The 24,521-nt window shown below is 39.2% G+C and overlaps 1 protein-coding gene across 1 annotated transcript in view; it reads right to left on the bottom strand.

The window, feature by feature from the left end:
- RORB (RAR related orphan receptor B) overlaps positions 1-22,855 on the bottom strand; it is a 261,375-nt gene extending 238,520 nt beyond the window's left edge. The window contains exon 1 of the mRNA XM_075598271.1: positions 22,408-22,855. Within this exon, the coding sequence (XP_075454386.1) occupies positions 22,408-22,414 (7 nt within the window). The 5' untranslated portion in view covers positions 22,415-22,855. The remainder of the gene's footprint in view (positions 1-22,407) is intronic.
- Between the last annotated feature and the right edge of the window lie 1,666 nt (positions 22,856-24,521).

Raw genomic sequence — 24,521 nt, 5'->3', positions numbered from 1 at the left:
TTCTTTTAAATTTACCCTTTTTGGTGAACGTTTCCATTGCTCACAAATGTGCCAAAATATACTAAATTGGCAAAAAGGGCATTATATAAAGGGCCTTGTGACCTAATGCCATCTGCTTATGTTTAAGAATTTTCAACGTACATTGAACTTTAATGCTTGGCATATACTGTATGCTTGCAAAGTTTGCTGATTTAGTGAAGAAAAAAAACAGCAAATATTGCATTGTTTACAAAAGTGTTAACAAAATTGCTTATCTCTACTGGGTGATTATTGGATTTACATTAGCTTCAAGATGTGTTTAACTAATCACTTCACAAAGTACTTTTTGGGACATATTTATCAGTCTTATGGGTACATAAAAATGAATATATATCTATCTATATCTATCTATATCTATATCTATATCTATATCTATATATATATATATATATATATATATATATATATATATACAAATACAACTGTATGTTGTATTTGCATATTTGCTTTCCTGTGGAGGGTTTTTGTCACTTTTTTTACTCACCATAACTTAACTCAGTATTATGGTATATATATATATATATATATATATATATATATATATATATATATATATACTGTATACGAAAATCAGATGAAATCCAATCAGATTTTATTATTTGACAAAGCTGGCACAGTTACTGTTTTTGCCCCATTTTTGCAGCTAGAACACATTAATAAATAGACCACCTTCACTTGTGCTCTGGAAACATTTTTCATTACTATTAGGCCCACAAAGTACTGTAAAAATCCTTCCTGGTATCAGAACTAATGTCCTCTAGCTTTGCAAGCAAATATTCTGCGGCACAAGCCATTGCAGCTGCTAGTTAGCTCCTCTGCTGAAATCATCATAGCCCTGTTTGAACTATTACTGGTAAGCTCCTTACGGTGCTGCGTAGGGGTGGACACACCTTACTGAAATCAACAGATTTCTGCTTCCTCTTACCAGTCCAAAATAAGAGCACCCGTGATTGTATTTGCCCATAGTAACTTGCTATCCGTTGCTCTTTTTGTGACTTGTCTGCTTTCTAACCTGCTTTACTAGCCACCCTGGAAACATCTGACTACTTTGCTGCCTCATCTCTTTGGTACTGGGCATCTGGTACGTTGTTATTTCACTATTCTTATTTCTGCCCAAATTGCTACCATTCAGGCCATTGGAATCCACTCCCCAGCTCTAGGAAGTGCCCATGGCCCAGCAAACATAACAAGTATAATGTTCAGCAATTGGTATTTAGCCTTCTCTATTTGACTTGGAGTCAGCATTTTCTGAGAGAATGGTATAGAAAGTTATGAAGAATCATCCCCCTAAGTATCAATACTGAGCAAACCTCTTTCTAAACCTACAACAATTACTAAATTGGGCCCCTTGAGCAAATGAAACACTAAGCAAAGATCTCTGCTCCTCTGCTATGATCAAAATAAAAAAACACTAAGGATGGAGAAGTAAATTGCTTGAAGGAGAGGCTAAAGAGTATTCATCCTCAACTAGCATCCTTATCCTGAAACTGTGCTACTACACACAAATATATACAAGCATAAAGAATTGTGGTACCACTATTATTGTACATAGCTCCAGTTAAACATCATGCCGCACAATGCACACAGACAAACATATCATTTAAAGATTTTTCAATCACTATTATTAATTAATATGAATATTATTTTACTCTGTGAAATTAAAGGGAACTCGAGAGATAAAAAAAAGAAACAAAAGTGCTTTTATTTAATTACGAAGTGAACATATGCTTGTACTGCACAACATAAGGTCTGAAAGACATTTTAAGATATTTAACCTTAACAGCGCTGGAGAGGTCTAAAATTGGTAGCAAAGTGATGTAATCTGGGGGCATTCCCACACAGAATTGTTAGTGCTACAGTATAGCTACTAGAACCTCCTGTTGATCCTAATGTTTTAAATACACATTTGTGTACCGTAATGCAGATTATAAGCCATATGGTAGAATTGTTTTAATCGCTGACTATTTCTGTTTTCTTGATTTATATTTTGCCTTTTATGTTTTGGTTATCTGAGTAACATTTTGATTAAACAGACCTTTGCGATTTTTCTTTTGCCTTTATAGATCTCAAACAAATTTCCACTGGCATTAAGTATTATATGCTTTACTATTTTAATCCTGTAAATGCTGGAACTAGCTGTCCTGTAAATAAGAGAGTACAATCATTGTATTTTCTGGAATACATCTGTAGCACATGTCCCCCCTTCCCATGTGAGATTGGGTCGCTACTGGTGTAATCTGGTGCTGGTGCATACCTGGCTGGAAAACAGGAGGCCGGAGATCTCCGCGGTGGTATGGAGAGTACATGAGGGCAGGCTTACAGGTGCTTCCTCATCAGTGGCAGTCCCCCCAGCCCCAGAGGATCCTGGTGAGGCCAGGATGGACCGCAGGGGCACTTCTTCTTTGGGTGGTCATTTCAAGTAGTACACCATGATTTTCGTATACTATAACTATATATATATATATATATATATATATATATATATATATATACATTGTGGCCAACATGCCATGTCTTATTTAGATAGGCAGCTCGTTCCTCTCGTTGATGTGTATTATTGCCAACTCGTTGCATCACATGGTCTATAATAGCTATGTGCACCCACTCTTCCCTGCACATTTCGGCTGTGCGCATGAAATCTTCTGCAAGGTAGGGGTAATCATATCCTTCCAGTCTAAACTGTTTTACCAGCATCCGATCGGCGTGACTACTATTAGTGAGGTTAGGCCATTAGGCCTGGCCTGGTAATACGCAGTATATGGATCTACCACTAGAGGCTCACTAGCTGAGTCCTCTCCCTCTGGTTTAAAGAAAAGACCCCCCACCATCTTAGCGCAGCGTTCGCACATGATTTCGGCAGAAAAATTACCTTCATACCACCAATGATTAATTTGTGACCCCCGCTCTAGCACAAACCTGGTCCATTTTAAATGTGGCACATATCCCCTAAATAGCGGTTCCCACCACTGCAATGCTTCCACCCTTTTGGTCACCTTATCTGGCATACATACTTATTATGTTAAGCTTTTTGGCACTAGCCTCAAAAACTCCACATATTCTCATGCCTTTCGAAAAACTTGGATAGCTGGCGCTGTAAAGTAACATTGATTGATATACTACATCCGTTTTTTCAGAATCAGTCAATTTATTATTCATTATTAAATGAAGTTGAAACAAGAATGATATCTTTGGTGGTAAATAGAGATGTGTGAAAATTGTACTGAAGTTTGAAAATCAGGCAAAATCAGGCTATTTTTTTGTGAATTGTTTTTTTTTTTTTTACGAAGCACTTGGCCCTTTATATATGGCCGTTTATAGCCCTATGTGCCCCATTCTCACATCTCTAAGTTATAATCAGTGAATAGAAATGGGTTTCACCATCTGACTACTATAGAAAACATACACTTTTAAATCTACTGAGTGTCCTGTAAAAGAAATATTACAGTGAAAGATAAGTGAATACTATCAACTGTACGTAATAGTTTTAAAGTGACATGTTAGCTAGATAGTACAGTAAATCAAGATTATTAAATATGTTTTAGCAGAGAACGACTGCTGTTTCTTATCTTACTGTATAAAGGCATACTGTATTTTAACCCTTTTATATAGAGTTGATGTAGTTGATAGCCACAATGTTTTTCAATTATAAAATGAAAGAGATATTCTTCAATACAGATTGCAGATACAGTTTTGCTGCAGACACAGGAGGGAAAGAGCGCCAGCATTTTGACACGCTCCCCACCCCCTCCTGAGCCCGCTCTGCCGACACATTGAAGGAGCGCTAGCATCCTGATGCCCTCCCTCCTCCCCCCGCCCAACCCTCTGAGCCCGGTCTGCCTATTAGGGAAGGAGCCAGCAGTTTGATGCGATTCCCTGCAGGCAGAGAGGAGAGAAGGAACAGAGCTGAGGCCAGTCTGACTGCAGAGGGTGGGGGTGGGGTCTGACTGCAGAGGGTGGGGGCGGGGTTAGTGACAGCAGAGCCTGTTAGTGAGAGCAGGAAGTGAGGTGCCTGCTGCCAGGGCCCAATATGGCTTCACCCCTCCTCCCCCAGTCATGCTCCACAGTGAAAGGTAGGACCCCCCCCCCCCCCCTGCAGCTGCTCCTCAGAGCTAGTGACAGTGTCAGTGTGTCAGAGTCAGTGGCAGTGTGGCTGTGGCAGTGTCAGAGTGTCAGTGTCAGTGTGGCTGTGGCAGTGTCAGAGTGGCAGTGTTAGTGTGGCTGTGGCAGTGTCAGAGTGGCAGTGTTAGTGTGGCTGTGGCAGTGGCAGTGTCAGAGGGGCAGTGTCAGAGTTGCAGTGGCAGAGTGGCAGTGTGTCAGAGTGGCAGTGTGGTAGTGTCAGAGTGGCAGTGTCAGAGTGGCAGTGGCAGTGTGGCAGTTGCAGTGTCAGTGAGGCAGTGGCAGTGTCAGAGTGGCTGTGCGGGGCAGGGTCAGAGTGGCTGTGCGGGTCAGGGTCAGTGTCTGTGCGGGTCAGTGTCTGTGCGGGTCTGTGTCTGTGCGGGTCAGTTTCTGTGTCTGTGTGGGTCAGTGTCTGTGTCTGTGCGGGTCAGTGTCTGTGCGGGTCTGTGTCTGTGCGGGTCTGTGTCTGTGCGGGTCAGTTTCTGTGTCTGTGCAGGTCAGTGTCTGTGCCTGTGCGGGTCTGTGTCTGTGTCGGTCAGTGTCTGTGTCTGTGCAGGTCAGTGTCTGTGTGTGATGTGGAGGGGGAGTATTATATGTGAGGGGGAGAGATGGGGGTGTTAGAGAGAGGGGGAGTCTCGCAAAGGCTGCCGACACTGGGGGTGTGGGGGCAATGGAATAGTTGTCTTGAGCCCCAGGAAAGCAGTCTACGGCCCTATCTGGTATGACCATTCTCATATCTCCCCCAGCACCCCTCATTTTGAGATTCCTTGCAAGAATTATTTTCCTGGAGAAATAATATGGTCACTGAGGTCAGCTTCACTCTGGTGGCCAATAGAAAACTGTTTTTCTTTTGCTTTTAATTACGCGGCCCTACAGCTACAGAAGTAGCAACATTTACTTCCTTCGTGGGCATGTGAAGTTGTTGCACCAGAGCGCGGCAGGGCCGCGTCCAAGAAAGCAGTGAATTAAGCAGTATTATTAACTCAGTGGGGGTCCCTGCTTCGGAATGGGACCACCGCTGAGTTATTCCTACCAGGCCAGCCACATATCTGTGTAACATGCTGTAAAATGGACTACAGTCATCTCTCCTGCTGACAGTAAGGCCTGGTAAGTTATGGGCATGCCAGCAGTTATTATGGAGGTTTGCCCTCACACCCTGGTGAGGTGCCCTATGTAGGGATGGGAGTGGCCACATACTCTATCCATGATTAGTGATGTCAGAGTTGTGCCTGCCCCCAGAGGATACATAAGGCACAGCACTGCTCAAAAGTTGGGAGTTCAGTGGAGTTCAGTGGAGTTCAGTGCAGTTCAGTAAAGTGGGTTGTAGATGTTGAAGCAAGGAGCAAGTCTGAGTACAGACTTGGGAGGAGGCGGCTCACTAGACTGTGACCAGAGACCTGGCACAGGGAATATTTCTCTAAGGGGAGATAGGGAATCCACCAGATTGGGAAGAGATACCTTTCAAAGGGAAGTGCGGTGAGCATGAGCGGCTGAGCACAACCGCTGTGAGGGGCAGCTGGCCCACCTCACCTCAATAAAGATGATCTTGTTCAATCATACCCTCGTGTGTAAGTGTGGAGTGATTACACAGAGGAGTGCACCACAGAGGAGTTCCTCACCAGGACCATCCACAAGCGGACGCTGGTATCCTGATGAGGTGGAGGCGCTGCACTGGATCTAGGTAGCACTCAAGTACACTACCTCAGCTGCCTGTCTGGGTTGGCAATCCCCACACACCATCATGCGGGAGACTCAGGAGTCCCGTTGCCAACAGGTGCACCACCAGACACTACAGTGTAATGGGGACTGGTTAGACCACAGGGGCCAATGTGAGATTGGGTGGGTCAGGCTAGGCCAGAAAATCCGTTACATTTGGAGGTGCTGCTGAGATACCTGTCAACAGGACAGGCTTTGCTAGGTCACTTGGAAACAGGGAGAGTGTCTGCTGCCACTTTGTGCTGCGTTGGGACAGACCTTGGGGTAGTCAGGGGGCTGATGGAGTTTGTCAGTTCGCAGGGATGACCTAGGGGCCTGAAATGAGTTGGGGGTTTGGAGCCGGGCTATAGCTGTCCTAGTCACCTTGAGGCAGTGCTAGTTGGTAGGATGCCTAAAGGGATAGCCTGTTAACATGGTCAGGAATTCTGGAGAGGGTCTGCGCTAGGCTAGCCAACAGTAGGTAGACGCCCAAGTACTGCATGGAAGAGCCAGAGTACACTAGCCCATTCCAGACCACTTACTGAAGGGAGCACAGACTGGGAGGAAGGAGATACAGCAGACACAGAGAGAGTGAGCCTAGCCTGAGGTAGTGCAAACACAAGTCCAGCCTACATTAGGTACACAAGGTGGTGCATCAAGGTAATCTTTATTGTACCGGTGTGGTAGCTGCCCCACAGAGAGGAGCTCCATGTGCAATAATCCTAAGTACAGTGAAAGAATGGCGACCGCAAAAGTGGAGAATCCGCGTAGTGCGGAAGGTCCAAGATGGCGGACGGAGGTTAATGGAGAGAACGCACATGGCATATGTGCGGGTGAAGAGCATGCTACGGAAATGACTTTCACGAGCCTGCTGTGGAGTGGTGCCAAAGCTGTGGCCGCACCGCTCTGGTCCTACCTAGGGCCGCGGAGTATTACTCCGGATGATAGCGAGGAGGACATTGTGATTGTGGGAGGTGGAAATGAAGGATCTGCTTGCCAGCCGGTGAGCGCTATACAAAAAGCTATCTCAGTTGCTAAAGTGATTGGGAATGCAAACCAAGATGGCGGCTCCCGCTTCCCTGGGAGACCACGTGGGCTCGTTGAAGAGAATTCTGCATTTGCAAAAGTTGCAGACAGTTGGCCGGGATTGGCGCCAAAGAAAGAACCCCACCCTGCTGGGGGTAATGGTGCGAAAGCTGTGGCTGCGCCCTCTAGGACTGTGAAAGGTGCGGCCTCAATTACAGGACATCCTATTAAGCTGTGGGACCCGCCCATAATTGCTACTAGTGGGGGTGGTTTCCAGCTTTGTCATATGAGGGTGGAGCTAGTCAAGGGAGTGGCTGGCAACTCAACCCCTGCTTGTCAGCCACACGGAACCAGTGCACAGAACAGACCGCTGCTGCAAGTATCTCCTACTGAGACAATGGCCTGTCAGTCAGGAGTCAATACGATGGTCTCCACTCAACCATATTCAGCACCAGGAGGCTTACTGGTGATTCGGGTGGTGGGCACCGAGACTGTGGTGTGCCTCTGCCTACAATGCAGGCTACCCAGCGGTACTGTGGGCACGGCAGCGCGCTGCCCGCAATGTGGTACACAGTACTTGTGGCCTATGCCTACATTTGTGCCCATCTAGACTGTCGAACCCGCGGGGGATACGGCTAGGCTGTCCACCGGGTCCCCCGGTGCACTGTGGAAAGAAAGTGCGGATCCCGGAGAATGGGGATCGGGGTCGGTTGCTAAGGCCGAGCCCGAGGAGAAAGGAGCGGTCGGTCAGCGTACCGACCGAGAGACTAAAAGGCGGTCGCCGCGAACGGTGAACCCGAGCAGAGTGGGAGCGGATTCCTCCGATGAGGAACCCAGCGAAGGTTTTGCTGCCAGTTCGTGTTTTCCAGGCTACCTGCCCTTTCTACTCAATTTGGCCATTTTGGTTACTGGCAGCCTGCTATATAAGGGTGCACTTCCTTGTGGGAGTCGCCGAGCAAAGTTCTGTGTTTCTGCAGCTCCTATCGGTGTTTGCTGTCGCCCTTTCCGTTACCTGTTTGGATTCCTTGTTGCTGACCCCGGACCGCGACCCCGACCTCGCTGCCTTCCGCTTGCCCTGACCCTTTGCCTGTTGCCTGGACTTTGAACCACTACCACCTGCCCCATCCTTTTTGCTGTCCCCTGGACTCTGCACCATTGCCGCCAGCCCTGACCCCTGCTTACATACCGACTACGAATACTCTTACAGGACTCTGTCCCAGGGCTCTGGTCAGTTTATTTTCATCCCTATCTCGGCCCTGCAGGTCCGCCTCCTGATTTGAGATGAGCACCGTCACAGCTAGTGCTGGTAGGTGCATAATTTGAGAATTTGGTCACAGTTTTGCCCATCTCTTATAAAGAATAACAGTCCTCATGGCATGGTAATTAGTGATCATTTTGACCGTGTTCATGCTCACGTTTTAAATAATAACTCAGCAGTAGTTAGGAAAGCCAAACTCACCAACAAAGACTGTAATGGCCTAATATTACAATAGTGTGGCAGATTATTTGATTATCAAATGAAAAAGTGTTTTTATAAAAGATTACCTGCATGATGAACAGTTTGCCTATTAAAAAATACATTGTTCAGCTATTAAAATAATCTCTCTTTAGAAACCTTTGTAGCTCAAGCTGTATTGATTAGGGATGGATTGTGAATGTAATATTCTTCCTCAATAAGAATGTCAATGTACATCTGCATTGCATGTATATGATGTTCTAGTTCTTTATAGTAAAATATATCAATGCATTAAAATATTTCCATATTAATATTAGTTTTGTTACACAACTATATGCATGTTTCTTCTTAGTAATTGTGCTCTGCCAACATAGTTACAGGGATCACTGCTTTCATTTATTCATTCATTTTAAGCCATTTATATCCTTTTAAGAGTTTTATTGGGTGAGGAAGTTTGGAGCATTGAGGATAAAATCTGATCAATTAATCCACGATTATCTAACAGGGTTATGAGAGATGTTCAACGTCTACCACCTACAGTAGTTATCTTTTATCTAAATAATATGTTCTATATGTAAATCTACTCTATGCAGATTGAAAACACAGTGTCAACTAAATGTTGATGAAACCACCAATCTTATAAATGAACACATGATTTTTGTGTATAGATATTGAGTGTAAACTATACTTTTTATCTTGTAGCATCATTTCCAAATTGGCTCAATACATTTTACAGAACATCTTATTAGACATATTTTCACCTCAGGCAGATATGAATGTGACATGAGTTAACAAATGCTCTGTACATTATAGATCTCTGAAGAACTCTTATGTTGGTCCATTGTAAGTTAACACAATTTAAAACAAATCTACATTTATCCGTGACCAATAGCGCCACTTTGAACTAAATCAGGTAGGTAGTTATATTTTTAGCAAATTAATTAGATTAATATCCCTTTTTGCCTTCCACAATCATAACATCCCTTCAATTTAACAGGAGCAGTCAGGGAACAAAACTAGTGATCTGGAAGACATGTTTTCTGGGACATGTCTCCAAGGGATAGAATAATAATGTACAATTTCTACATAATTTTTTTTCTTTGATTGAAAAATCATCACGATGAGGGACTCTACTTACCTGTTATCTACACTCAATTATGAGACTGCGCATCCTCAAATAAACTTTGAAACGAACTATGTAGAATATGAAAAAGTATATACAATGGATGTGCTTTGAGCCAAACATTCTGATTATAGTACATGCTTTTTGTTGAATTATATGCACAGGATTCAGAGATACCAACATTGAACCTTGAACACTAATATCAACATCCTTTGCTTTACTCTGCTATGCAACAAATGAACTTGGGAAAGGCATTTATCTGAGCAAGCAGTTGTTTAAAGAAATGTAACTCTTGAAATAATTTAGTAATTCATTAGTAAGGGAAGAAGTTACAACTAATAACACACATCAACTTTGGAGGCTAAGCCACATCTACTGTACCTTGTACAAAGTGTGAAATAAGAAAGCTAAAATAAGTCAAGGTAACTTCTGTCTATCTACTATTTTCAGAAGAGTCGGGGGCTGAACATAAAAATTGATTGAAAGCTGCACGTTAACCTCTGTGAATATTTTGTGTTTCTTTCGTGAAATATAATATTACTAACACTTTAATTTAAACAGCTATCTACAAATAATGTAATAGCAGACTTTTTGTGTTTGACCCCAACAAGTTCCCAACTTTATTGAATCTTGGACCAACCCCATAAAAAAAAACACACATATAACAAAGCTTGTCATTAACAATTACTTTCTCTCTTCAACTATTGAAGTTACATTACATTCATCAGAACTCAGCATTTTCAATGTAGTAGTGTCTTCTCAGTCTTTGGAGTGCCTCTTAATTGTTTTTTGTTTGGATTAGTATTGTTGTGTTTGGAAGGAACTGCTATTTTTTTGGGTACAACATTATTTTTTTCCCACCGGGCTCTGTGCTTGGGAAATTAGATTTTTGTGGATGCCTTTATGATTTAACAGTTCTTTCTATGCAGATGGCATGCAAATGACTTGCATTATAAGAACCCCTGTTGCTTTGGGATTTCATTTTTTTTACTGATGGTCAGAAGTTTTTCTTTTGTATTTAGTACATTTAGGAATTTAGTCATTAGTGTTTGAGAATTACACTTCCTTATTTATTCTAAAAAAAAAAAAAGAAGCAATAATATTTTTTCTTAGTTACAGAACTGCTACAAAACAAATTCCTTTCCCTGTAGAGCTTGCATTTTTGGTGCCTGAGGTGTAAAAAAAAATTAAGTGACTATCCCAAGGTCAAAAATAGGGCTCACAAAGGGATTCAAACTGGGTTTACTCAGAAAAGTTAGCCATATTACTGAGCTACACATTAAACAGCATTATAAGAAAGTCTATCTACCAATTTGCTAAGGGTGAGTTCAAACATCCTAATTATATTACCTTTTCTGAAATCTCTTTACATGTTTCTAACCTAACATGTATTACTAGTACTTTACATACAGTACTTACACAGCACTAATTGTACACTCAGCACTGCAGAATATGAGATAAAATACTGGCTAATCAGCAAATACATTATGTATTTAAGGGTATGAGCTACAGGCATAAATGGAAGCAATGTGAGGGTGTATTCCCTGCATCAAAGTGTTCACACAATCTAAGTAGAGAAGGACATACAGTACTGTATACAATATTTTTAAAGGCATGTCCTAATTTGTATTTTTATGGAAAGAAGAGAATTAATGTAGGTACAATACATGCAAGAGAACCACAGAAGGAGGAGAGTGCAAAAAATGAATATTTTAAATATCTATCTTGTGAATGACAGAAACGTAAAAAAAAAAAAAAAACCTGTAATCTATATAAGTGAACACACAATTTACTTTAATTACATGGATATGTTGAATTTTAACACATTTCTATAGCTAATGCACTTGATATTCAGACATGCAGACCCGTTCCAATGTGCACTGAACTCAGAACTGGCTCATCATGCTTTTGTAGTTAACACTGGTCCATGTATTGGTTGGCTAAGTTATGGGCATTGCAAAGCACTTTTCTTTTAATCAATCTTTTATCTCCAAATAGTATTTAATAACCAGCAACAGCTACAAAATTAAATACTTGCCGGAATATTTAGTGGTTGTAGCTTTAAGTAACTCCTGACTTCATTACTGTATGTAGCCAAAAATAAACTCAAAATGCAATACACTACTTTTCTCATTTGGTAGTCGAGATTTAATGCTGTGATTGTGCTGTGATGTTTCAATGACCACACATTTGCTGATGAGCAAATGTTGTGTATTTTCACTATTTAAATTATTACGTTCCATCAACAATGTGTAAATGAATAAGATCTGTATTGTGGTAAAATATATTAACGAGGACTTCAATTTATGCATAATGGTTCTCTATATGGTTCTTAGTAGAAAAAGAGCGGACAAGTAATTACAGACAACTAAAGACAATTAAATACTAGTAGAGTACCCCGCTACTGCAATGTGGTATAGAAAATGATGTGATGGGAGCGGTGCCTTGGGTAAGGGTATAACCAAAATTACAATCAAAAGAAAACTAGAAACCCAATTGGGCACTCAATTTTTGGGGAATTGAGTGCCCAATTGGGTTTCTAGTTTTCTTTTGATTGTAATTTTAACTAAAGACAATTGCTTTCAATAGAATTGATGAATAAAATAATTCCAGAGTGCACTGTCATAATCATCATCATCATTTATTTTTTTAAGTAAAAACACGCCTAGACTTAAGGGGCACCGCAATACTTTACATTCAGTTTAAGAACAAACTAAAATGATATTCAATTGTTTTTTTAGACATGGGAAGCCAGAAGGAAGAGGTAAGAGTTGCACCATGCCCGAAACAGTGCTAAGGTTGATATACACCTGAGCTCTGACAGTAACAAGTTTCAGACCTCTGAAACTGCACACTGGAAGGCACACACAGCGTAGGGTGCAATACCCTTGGCAGAAAGAGCCACCCCCCCCCCCCTGGAGGACACAAGATCATAGCCAGTACCCTTCTGAGGCATCAAAAGTGACTTCAGATAGGCAGGCCTTTGGCCCTGCAAGGTTTTAAAGGCCATATCCGGCAACTTGCAGGTCACGCAGGCTAGGAATAATATGCTACAAGCAGGGAACACATCTGAGCAGCAGCATTCTGCACAAGCTGGAGACTCCACATCAAGCACACCGGTAGTTTTGCATATAAGGCTTTCCTGTAGTCCAATCACGTCGACACAAAGGAATGGACAGTGACTCAAGGTTCATAGACGACAGGAGTGGGCGCAAACTCCAAAACAGTCTAAGACAAAAAACAGTCTTAACAACTGAGACCAGTTGGGCACGCATGTTGAGACTCTGGTCAAGGAGGATGCCGATCTACAAACTTGGGAACAGCAGTGGCTGTACACCATTGATTAGGGGGAGCTCGCAAACCCACTGTCCCATACTTGGGCATCTTGCCGAACCTATAATCATTAGTTACGTTTTCTGTCCATAGCAATAACTTAGTTATGTGTCATGTAGTGATGAGCTTCTTCATTGTAAATCTGATATACGACTAGAGTAATTCCAATATTTTACTGGTAATGTAAAAAATACAAGTTAGTATGTAATTATTATCTAATAATGTGTAAGATACAACTTTCTTTAGTTTTCCATTTCAGCAAAACAAGGTTACTGCAGGCAACTGACGCAGAGGTGCCTGGGGTGTGGTGGCATTATGGAAATCCCTATAGCCTGGGATAAAATAATATGGTAGAACAGAATTAGATGAAGCAGACATTCTGGTTTGAAGATATCACTACCGTCAGTGATAAGAGAGATCCAATTAACAGTGGGGATGTTATAACCGAACATGGAATTTTGTGAGAGAAAAATGCAAACACAGAGGTGCATGATACAGTGCCAATCAAAACTGGAATTTTATTATTAGTTGATAGCTTTTGATATGTTCTCAGAAATAATTTAGAAAAGTACTTTCTTATGATATTTTTAGCTCATGGCTGATTTTGGAAGAACATTTACTTTTAAAACAGCAGCAATTCCATCTACAAAACCATGTAACTTTTTTAATTAGAGCACTTTAACCTTACCAGTATTTAGTCTGCATGATATGCAAAAAAAAAATCGAAAAAGCGATAAAATGTCTTTTTACCATTTCATTTTTGTATTAATATACCGTTCACGGTTTCCTATAGTGGCTAGTTGTGCTGTACTTCCATGTCTGTTCTTCCATGACTAGCATATAGTTTGCTACATTTGCATTGAATTAAGTATAAGCCCTTTTATAACATCAATAATAGTGCTTGTTATTATTCTAGGATGCGGAGTCCATTTACAGTACCAAGCAACTTAAGTCACTTGACCCTTCATCTCTACAGCACTGTATCCCAATACAATCACATTCAGACTAACATGGAATGGGTTGACACAAAGATATAGTATATTCTCAAATATCAAAGTACAATTATACAGACAACATAGATGATGCACAGAATGTTGGCCTGTATTGTCTCTGTACATTCTCCTCCTACTGTCTCTGTACGTTCTCACTACCTACCAATTAGATTGTAAGCTCCTCGGAGCAGGGACTCCTTCCTTAATGTTACTTTTACAGTATGTCTGAAGCACTTATTCCCATGATCTGTTATTTATATTATTTGTTATTTATATGATATGTATTACTACTGTGAAGCGCTATGTACCTTTATGGCGCTATATAAATAAAGACATACAATACAATACAATTGTCTTGACTGAACCAGTACCATCCATCATACAGTAAACCTATAACCTCCAATTTTCATCATCTACCCATGAGGGACTGACACATTTGTTTTGAAAAAAATTATACATATCTAGACATCAGAATATCAACCTATAACACGATTCGTAATGCAAAAATATACATATATTTACATAAATTGTTTGGACACCCACAAAGAACTCGTAAAATGTTTACAAGCACGTAACCACATCTTGCGTGCGTTTTGAAAGGACAGCATGTCATGTTCTGTATGATGGTCTGCTTGTACATAACATCATTTAGGTGTCTAGTTTATCTGTTTTGGCAAAAAGACGATCAAGTTTGGAGGTCATTACAAACCAGACATGAGTGTTTACGTATCAAACTCTCCCGGCAGTAAAACTAGTGCAAAACATTGCACCAAGTGTATCAAAGAAAAAATTATACAAATGGGCCTTTTTGCTTTGAAAAATATGGTGGTCTTTTTGATTCCATTTTTCAGCCTGGAGACTTTGATACATACCCCAAGAGAGTTATTGCCATTGAAATAGTTTATATGTACTGTACTATGAGTATAAAACCGATTTACTCTCTGAATGCAGCACATTTCTTTACGACATTGCAAGTATAGTACATCTGGCACAAAAAGGTTATACATTGACTTTTAATAATTTATTTTCTTAGGGAGACACCAGGTAATCTTAAGAAACAAGCACTCAAATAAGGGGATATTAATCAAAGTCAAAACGGATACAAAAGGTTAGCACCTGAGCACTACAAGAAAAGTCTAAAACAAAATATAATACGCCTGGTACTATTTTATAGCATCAGTTTTGCAGCAAGGGGTCTTTGATAAATGATTCCCATTATGATGAAAGAAAGTGAAAATTTTAAATAACCGGATTTATACCTGGTTGCAGAGCGAGCACTCTTATGGTAGTCTGGAAATATTAGTCTTACTTCTTAGTTTCAGAAAGAAACTGTCACACAGTCATTGGTCCGATCACCATAGCCGATGTCTATGTCATTGTCTGCCCATCATGTTGTTGTATTGTGAATGCAGTGTAACTAGTCCTTTGTCTGTTATTTACACACGTTTTATTTAACTTCATTTGTCCTAGATGCCGTTATAACACCTGTGGTTTCTCTCAATATGGACTGAATGGATGGGGTCATGGGTTGAAAGGGCAGCATATGGGCCACAAAAGGGGCTAGTTAACACAGCCCCATTATAATGGTGCACTGGTACAGCTCATTTCTATTCATCAGATGATTAGTTCAATCAATATTTATTCCTGTGTGCTTCCTTTGTCTTTAGCTACAAAGCAGACATCCTTCAGTTTGAGAGCACAAGCCTTGTCTAGGGTGAATTCACTGCTTTATTTGAAAGAAACAAATTGATTTATTTGGCAGCGAAATACACTTTCATTTGATTCTCATCAGTTTAGGTTGAAATGTTCATCCACAAAAGGAACACGTGCCTACTTCTATGGAAGTTATATCATACTAACCTATCTTGTTTAGTCCGTATTTTTTTTTTTTTAGGTATTTCTGATCTTCCTCGTCTGCAATTTGTAGTAGAAATTAAGTTAAAAAAATTGCTATTCAAAGAGAAAAGAAAAAGGATACACTCACTAGAAACAGCAGACACATTTTGCACATAAGATTATATGGCCTGCAACGGAGACCACATTGTGTAGCCCTTTTTCAAGAACTATTTATATTATATAGTTCACAATTATCTGTCCCCAAAACTAGTTTTGACACCCAGCCCACAAGTAGCATTACTGTAAAGTCATCTCTCACTGTAAGAAGGCTGTCGATATGCTTGAAAAATGTTTACTTATACTATACCTACATATTAACAAAACACGTTGTAAACTCAATGACCATGTTATAAATGACATGTGAATTCTTGATATATTAATTATGCAAGACGTGCATATAAAATGTATATGCACTGTTGGTTATCTGCTCTCTGCAGCATGACATGTGCAACACAATCCGTGAATAAAGAGAATCCGTGGACTCGTTAGCAAGGACAAAAGCCCTTGTCTAAATGTTGTTCTTAACCCCTTCGCTGCCGGCGAGGGGACAGTAACGCATTGTATTGTAATGTGTTACTGGCCCTTGTGGTAACAAAGGTGTTAATATACTCTGGAGTGCTCTCTCAAACATTTCCAAATTTAATGAGCTGAGAACAAACACTACACGATTCGCTGATCACTAATGTTAAATGATTGCATAACAAGGACACTTATTTTTAAACAATGCCAGTGTTTCTATGCTTTGACACTGCAATAAATACAGTGTAGCAATCTGGAGAACTGCTCAGTAAAACTTCACCATGAAAAGAGACTGTCATTTCTACCTACTGTACATGATCATTTGCACGGAAAGGACATCTTGTTAACGGGCAGAAAAACAATGTCAACAAATAGAAAATAGGTACAGACAATACTTTTATTAGCAATATTTAAAGAAGCAAATTATCAGTACATTTCCCGGGCCCCATAGCATCTTTAAATATCAGTTACATCTAATAGATTTAAGTAACCTCCTTTCTCTGAGAGTGTCTGTGTTGTGATGCATTGAGGAAGTAAGGTGTTAAACTAGATAAACAGTATAGTATATTAGAATATGTAACTATAGATACAAATTTTATGAATTGTGCATAAAATCAGAAGACACATTTTGCACCCTACATACTTTTGAAAGTAAACTATTTTATATTTGATCAGAAAGATAAACAATTAATTATAGCCATACAGTTACAATATGAATGTATTATTGTTGGTTATGGTACAACATTGTAAACCAATAATACCTGTTTGTGATATATATGTGTGTGTGTCTCTCTCTCTCTCTCTCTCTCTCTCTCTCTCTCTCTCTCTCTCTCTCTCTCTCTCTCTCTCTCTCTCTCTCTCTCTCTCTCTCTCTCTCTCTCTCTATATATATATATATATATATATATATAATTTATTAGATCTGTACAGTATAATGAAAATATGCTGTTGTTGTAAATTATTGCTTTCATTACTCAACTTTAAATTCACAGAAGATTTTAAAATTAATTCTTATAGGACCACAAAGCATGAGTTTCTTTTAAGTAAATAATACAGACTTGCAAAAATGTACCTAATTTTTAAATTAATTGTTAAGGTGAAATAACACTGGGTGTAATATTATTTTATCTTTGTGTGTTTCTATAAAATGTGTTTACCTTTTTAATATTTATAGTTTCCAACCAAATTATTCAAAATTGTGTAATGGTAATGTGAATATTTAATAATATTGTAAATAATTGCTACATACTGTACAAGTAACATACAATGTATTTCATGTTGTAGTTTGAGGTGTTGATGAAAGAACAACTCGTGTATTGTATTTCCATGCTCCCTTTTTACAGTTTTTGTCTTACTGAATGTTCTCATTTCCATTGTTACATCCGCTGGGTTTAACTAAAGCTGTCAGATACAGTACATCAGTGAATATACTGAAATATTGTTCAGCAGAGGAGTATTTGAATATTGTTATTTATGAATCTTATTTTTTGCATGTTATATTGCCCTTGCCTGAAACATAACAGATTATTTTTTTGTCAATGTTACTGTTTGGTACAATAGATCGATATTTTGGTCTTTGACTCACTCCCAAATCAGCATTTAGTAGAAATATTAATTGAGAAGCGCTTAAGATGATATTCACGGCTGGCACTATGTCAAATACTAGGCCTATGAACTGAACATTTCATAGAGTACTGGAGCAAACCTTTAACACTTTCATGCTTGCCTTGAAAATCCAACTGTAAAAAGCATATACTTTGTGTAATCTTCAAAATATTCTGGCTAACTAGGGGCGTATTCAAAAAATTGTTCAGTGCCACCATTGACTTGGAATGGGAGTTTTCGGACAGTTGCAATGCGATTGACCCCTTTATGGCTTATTGAATAAAACCCTCAATTAACTATTGCAGCAGATCCCAACACTTACCCCTTTAGATCATCCTCCAAAAGATTCTTAACTCTCCCAACGTTTATGTATTCTAGTAGATATTATTAACCCTTTTCATATGCTGGGCTGCTTTCTTATAAGACTTATACTAAATCCCGAGCACGGAAAAGGAAGATTCTTTGTTTTGCCTCCATATGATGCGATGATCTGTAACTATTCATGATGTTAGTAAGTGGCTGTTTCTATATGCGGTATTACAGCATATAGAAAGAATAATTGTCAATAACTAAATAGCTAGAACGTAAATTACTAAATTCATAGATTTAAAGATAGTACAAACCTTTTATAAGAAATAAGCTAACGGAATTTTTTTTCTAAAGCTCAGATGTTCCATATAATTAAATAAAAAGCATTTGAACCTTCATGAAAAATTCCTCAATATACACACACTAACACATTTATATACATATACACTAAGGTCACCTCCTTAGTTAGGCTTGTACTCAAAGAGAAACTTAACACTAGAGCCCAGGTAGAGAACACTAGGATATTCCCCTGTAGTTTGAAAAATAAAGATGAGGGATTTCTTTGAAGTATAATTTAATTTGATTTATTTTTATTTCTTCTCTCGAACATGGTTTATTGTGTCTGACAGACTATACATTTTGAAGTATGAATATATAAATATATGTGAATGATCTGTGAATGATTTTATTTATATATATATATATATATATATATATATATATATATATATATATATACTCATATATATATATATGAGTATAAAGTAGGCATACCTATGTATAATGTTTGGCAAGTGCACACATCATAGAATAGAAATACAAGCATACTTTACCCAAACCCATGCTTCCAAGAAGACACAACACGTTGCAGGAAAGTGATCCAAAAATTGTATTGCAACTTTTTATTATTTTTTTTAAATTTAATATATGTTTTTAAAGTGTATTACATAAAAAAATCAAATGTTTTTCAATACACTTTTTTGATCACTTACCGGCAATGTGCTGTCTTTTTAAAACCATGGGTTTTGGTGATAGATAGATTCTCATCTCAGTGTTCAATAGAGGAAATGTAATTATACCTGAAAACAAGTCTCTCATCTTACATTTTAAATACAGGGCAAAATCCCAGTGTCCCGTACCTTGTTTCTAGATCCTACCAGAGCACAAGCTGATTAAGGTGTTGATTTTAGTGATCCTAAAACCTTTTATTGATTGACCATTTAAGCCAGAGTGAGCAGCTACTTCTTTATCTTAAACCTAACAGCTTATAAACACGTTTTTTTATTACCTGCTTGCTTTTCTGAATCTTAGGTCAGTTCCAATAGCAATATCCCGCATATCCTAAATATTACGCAAAATAAAATTGTGGTAAATTGTATTGTTTTGGGTTGCTTACTGTATATCTAATGAGTAATGCACATTTAACAGTCCAACAATTGATTTATAGCTCATTAGACCTGTCCTACAATGAGGGAAGGTGAGGGATTCACTTAATGCTTCCATTATTTTTCAAAATGACTTACCCCCAACTCAGCAATAAGTGGATAGAAACAGGCGCTCCAGAGGTGTAAATTAGTTACATTTTCTCTCCATGTCTACCTATTACTGTGCCACACATCTCTCTCACCATTCCCATTCAAGAGAGTTCAGACATGATCAGTAGGCTTTGATGCCAAAGAAACTGTCATGATTGATGTTGGGCAAAATACAATTCAAGGAACAATAACAAGCAGTATCACATTTTGCCTTCTTCAGTATTTGTAACTCCACTGGCTATGAAAAAAAAATCCTTGATGTTGGCCCTAGATCAAAATGTGGATGAATGTGAGTTCAAAGCCTTTGATACAATCCACTTGATTGCGCATAGCAAAGAATAAGATAATGTTTGTGTCGGGATGGGAAGGAGGGTGGAACACAAGAGAGCAAAGATAAGTGACTCCAAAAATGTAGATATTTAAAGTAATGTGATGAAGAGGCAAGATGAAAAAATAATGCATGGAATTTGAAGAGAGAGGGAAATACAGTAATTGGATCTAAAACAAACTAGGGGAGAAAATCAGTATATTTATGTATGTATATGTATATACACATCTATATACTTATACTGTATATTTTAAAATATAGTAACACTATTTGGTAAAAATATATTATATTATGTCTAAGGCTTTCCTTTCCTTTTTCTGACTAAGTCCTCCGTCTATAAAAATCTGCCATGGTTTCATAAGGCTCAAAAGACCTTTCACCCTGTACAGCAGATCAGTATTAACACACAACCTATGGACAATCCTATTGATCAAGGACAAAACATATATTCAACTTGTGAAGTCCCCTAACATACTGCAATCATTAGTACTGATGACCACTATAAATAACTTGCTTGTGGTCGCACAATCACTGACAAGTTAATTTTCCTTAGCCAAGCAGGAAAAATACAATTATCACTAATTCCGAACACCCTTTTTATTACAATATTTTTTTTCATAAAGCCTTTAACTACTGTAACTGCCCTCACACTAATTTGTATGCATCAGTTCAGTGATAAGTGCAACATCAGCATCTTCTGCTGCTATGCTGAAAGAGAAATAAAGAGATTAAGGAATATAGGTATCATTAGGAGGCACAAGTTTTCTGGCATGAAAAAGTGACCTACAGAACAGATATAAAAGCAATGCATCGTGGTTGTCTGTTTTATTTGATGTTTTAAAAGTCGAATCATAGATGGAGTACATTGTTTTCCCACTTCTTTTATACAAGGATGAGTCAATAATAGGAGAGAGGCAGAGAAAAGAGGTCCAAATGTCTTCCCCAGAAAACCCATAATTAGCAAAATGTTGATGTTGACTTGGAAGCCATGTGGGAACCTTTAACCCTTGTACTGTAATCTTTGGAACTTGGAGAAAGCAGGTGCATTCAGGACATCCCACAGACTGATTCATACATCTATACTATAATGATCTATCACTTATACAAAAATACTGTAAATACAAATATAGAATAAGTATCTGTCGTCTAAGTTTAGCATTCTCTTGACGGACATGTCTTTTTTCAACCTCATCTACTATGTAACTATGTAACTATGTAACATCCAAAACACAACAGCATACAAAAAAAGTTCATGTAGTTGTGTTGTCCTGGAAGCAAAATTTATGTTTTTCAAGGTTCATGACACAATATGAAAGTACATTTTAGATGCATTCTATGACTTTAGTTGTTTGGGAAATGGAGGTAGAATCATCTATGCACAAGCCTTTATGTTGGGTCAATGAAAGGAGTTATCCTTCAACATGGCATCCATAGGTTTTATCTTCAGAATCAACTTTGCATTAAAAGGTTATATCTTGTTCTCTTTTGCATACCCAAATATCTCTGACTTACGATTTAATCTCTTCACTGCCACTGACAACCCAAAATCCAAAGCAATATCTAGCCTTTAATGGATACTCATAGAATGTGGGCTAGTTAGAAAGTGCAATAATTGCCAAAAGCAAAACAAGTAGTGAGTGAGTAGTCCATCTCTATACTATACTGTAGTTGCTCTTTTTTGTAATAAGTTTGGTTCTGGATCTCATACACTGCAAGTATCCAGTATCCAGCTCCCCATCCTTGCACACACCGCTCCACTAGACATGTCTCAGCTTCCAGAGATCATGTTGGCAGTGACCTGGAAGTGCCTGTTTCAATCGGGATGCACAGGCAGAAATTCAGCAGCAATAAAGCTATAACACACCCAGCAATGTTGCTGTAATGTAACTACAGACAAAACTACTGTAATACAATAACACATCAATTTCCATACTACTGTATGTGTCAGTAAATTGTTCCTCTCCTCAGTAACCCCCTAAGGCATCTTCTGGACTCTACACAGACATGACCTTACTGTAATTGCCCACTACAATTGAGACCTCTTTCATAGATGTGGTGGACTTAATTTTAGTAAATGGATTTTTTTTTGCTATCAAATCTTTAAAACATGCAAACTGAAACATCATGTCCTTTCCTTTCAATGTTTACTTTCAAATCTCAGTCCTTTGGTACTTCTCCTGGTGCATCCTTGAATAATGTCATCGCCCAACTGTGCCAAGAACTAAGGACCCCCAGCTATAGATAGACTATATTGGAAGGATTTGTACTTGATCATTGACAGATCATAGAATTTCAATGACTTCAAAGACTGAGAGATAATCTATGAAACTCAGCGAAGCTACAGTATAGATGCTGTTAATGAGTAAAGACACTGACTTGTAATGAGTGAAACTTGACAATCATGTGCATCAACAGCTCACCCCTCTTCCCCTTACCTCGCATGGTGGTGGTAGTAATGAGAAGACTTCTTTCTCAGCGCAATCATGAAGATCCCAGCCCGGCCAGCTAGCAGACAAATCCCCTCATAGAGCCGGAGTGAAGCACATCGAGTGCGAAAACCATCCCTCCCCTTGTTTGCAGTCTCTCGCTCTCTTTCTTTTCACTGTATGCCTGAGCTTATTTGTTCTGCGCAGCTTTCTTCTTCTTCTTGCTCTTCTGTGACACCGCTCCAGATTTCTTTCTGATCACTTGCACGGATGAGGAGGGGGGCTGGGTTATGCAATGGGAAGCAAGCGAGCTGCCACAACAAGCTAACCAGAAGGGAAAAAAAAAGAAGAAGAAGCAAGGGAAGAAAGGAGGGCTGTGTGAAGGGCAGAGCATGTGGGTTTTCACATGACATCTGTGTCTGTTAACCATAAGTGCAAGCACGATTGAAAAGTTGTGGGGACATGTGCACATTGTCCATATGATATTTGCATCCAAAGCTCCACCCCCTATATATTTTTAGGCTTTGGGGGGGTGGGGGGGGTGGTGTATAACATGGTTGCCTTATTCTGAAAGGAAATACTTTGTATGTAAATAGATTAAATACATTCAGCACTGATATGAATAAAGATTTTATTTTCTTGTGTTTTCATCTGTCAAAATCATTACTAATAATAATCAATACAATGATTTGATTATCAGTTAAATGGCTAAAGGGCAGCAATTCTTGACAATAAAAAACTAAAAAGTACAGTCTCTGTTCCTTTGTTTCTTTCCAACTTAAAAAGATTAAAAAAAAAAAAAAAAAAAGGATCTCTTCACACAAGATATTGTTAGTGATATTACAGGAAATGTCAACAGTTAAAAAATAAAAAAGCTAATAGCCCACTTACAGTAGTAAAGAATATGTGCAATGTTTCTGCATACACACAACAATAGCTTAAGAAGCAAAGGGTGTTTTCATATTCTGCACAGAAGACACTTTAAGTTTTTTTTTAAAGAAGGGGGGTGGGGGGCACGTTAATCACATGTCCCATTTCTTAATCTTTGAACTTTTCTTGCAAGAAAAGGGAATGATATAAACTGTAGCGCAGCACCAGGGAAATCACTAAAGAACCAGAAAAAGGAGAGCGAGGAGTTAACACATAATACTCCCATCCAAATGAGTCTGTGTCCACTTTATCAGACTTCAAATGGATAACAAAAAGTAAGAACAAAAAAAAAGAATAGTCCACACGGAAAGCACATAGAGTTGTTGTTGGGTTTTTTTAAGGTTAGAATTAAAAACAATAATATTATTAATAATAATAATAATCATAGCTGCCGAGGGAAAAAAACACACTGCAGCACATTGGGGTTATTCCTGAAGTAGGAGCTGGGGTCCCGAAACGTTGATACATGCAGTCACAGACACACACACACAACCAGAACACACACACACACACACACACACACACACACACACACACACACACACACACACACACACACACACACACACACACACACACACACACACACACACACACACACACACACACACACACACACACACAGTCTTTCTCTCTAAGCACACACCACCTCTCATAAACACATTTTGAAAATTGATATGGGTTTTAAAGGGTTAAGTGCTTGCCACTCTATCCCTTGCTGGCTGTACAGTAACTTATCTCTTGAGAGCCTGTGTGCAGCCTGCAAAAGCCATTGTACAGTCTCCCTCTGTGAGCTCAGCAGGCCGAGCTCACTGGCTCTTTAAGGGGGCAGAGCTAAGCCCTAATGTGCAGGGACAACTACTTCTTTGCACCGAGCACTGTGCCTTGCAGGAGACATTTGGCACTTCAAATTTGGGAAGGAGTCGAAATAATTGAAGCTATAGACAGGGTGCAGACACATAAAATAATAAGAAAGTCTCAAGCAAGGAGGAAGGGACGAGTTGCTGCCTTGGTAGGTAAAATGCAGCCGCCTTTCCCCCACAGCTCGTGTTAAAAGCTTATGTTCATTTCCTCACACTCCCTCTTCCATTCCCACATCATCCTCTGTGTGAGCAGCAGCAACACCGGGAGAACTACTGAATGTAGCTGCTGCTTCCACAGAAACAGACAATGCTGAGGAGAACGGCAGCTTT

The sequence above is a fragment of the Ascaphus truei genome, chromosome 1, assembly GCF_040206685.1.
Source record: "Ascaphus truei isolate aAscTru1 chromosome 1, aAscTru1.hap1, whole genome shotgun sequence".
Taxonomy (NCBI): Eukaryota; Metazoa; Chordata; class Amphibia; order Anura; family Ascaphidae; genus Ascaphus; species Ascaphus truei.
Note: the sequence above shows the minus strand (reverse complement) of the source record. Positions and strands in the feature narration are given on the sequence as shown.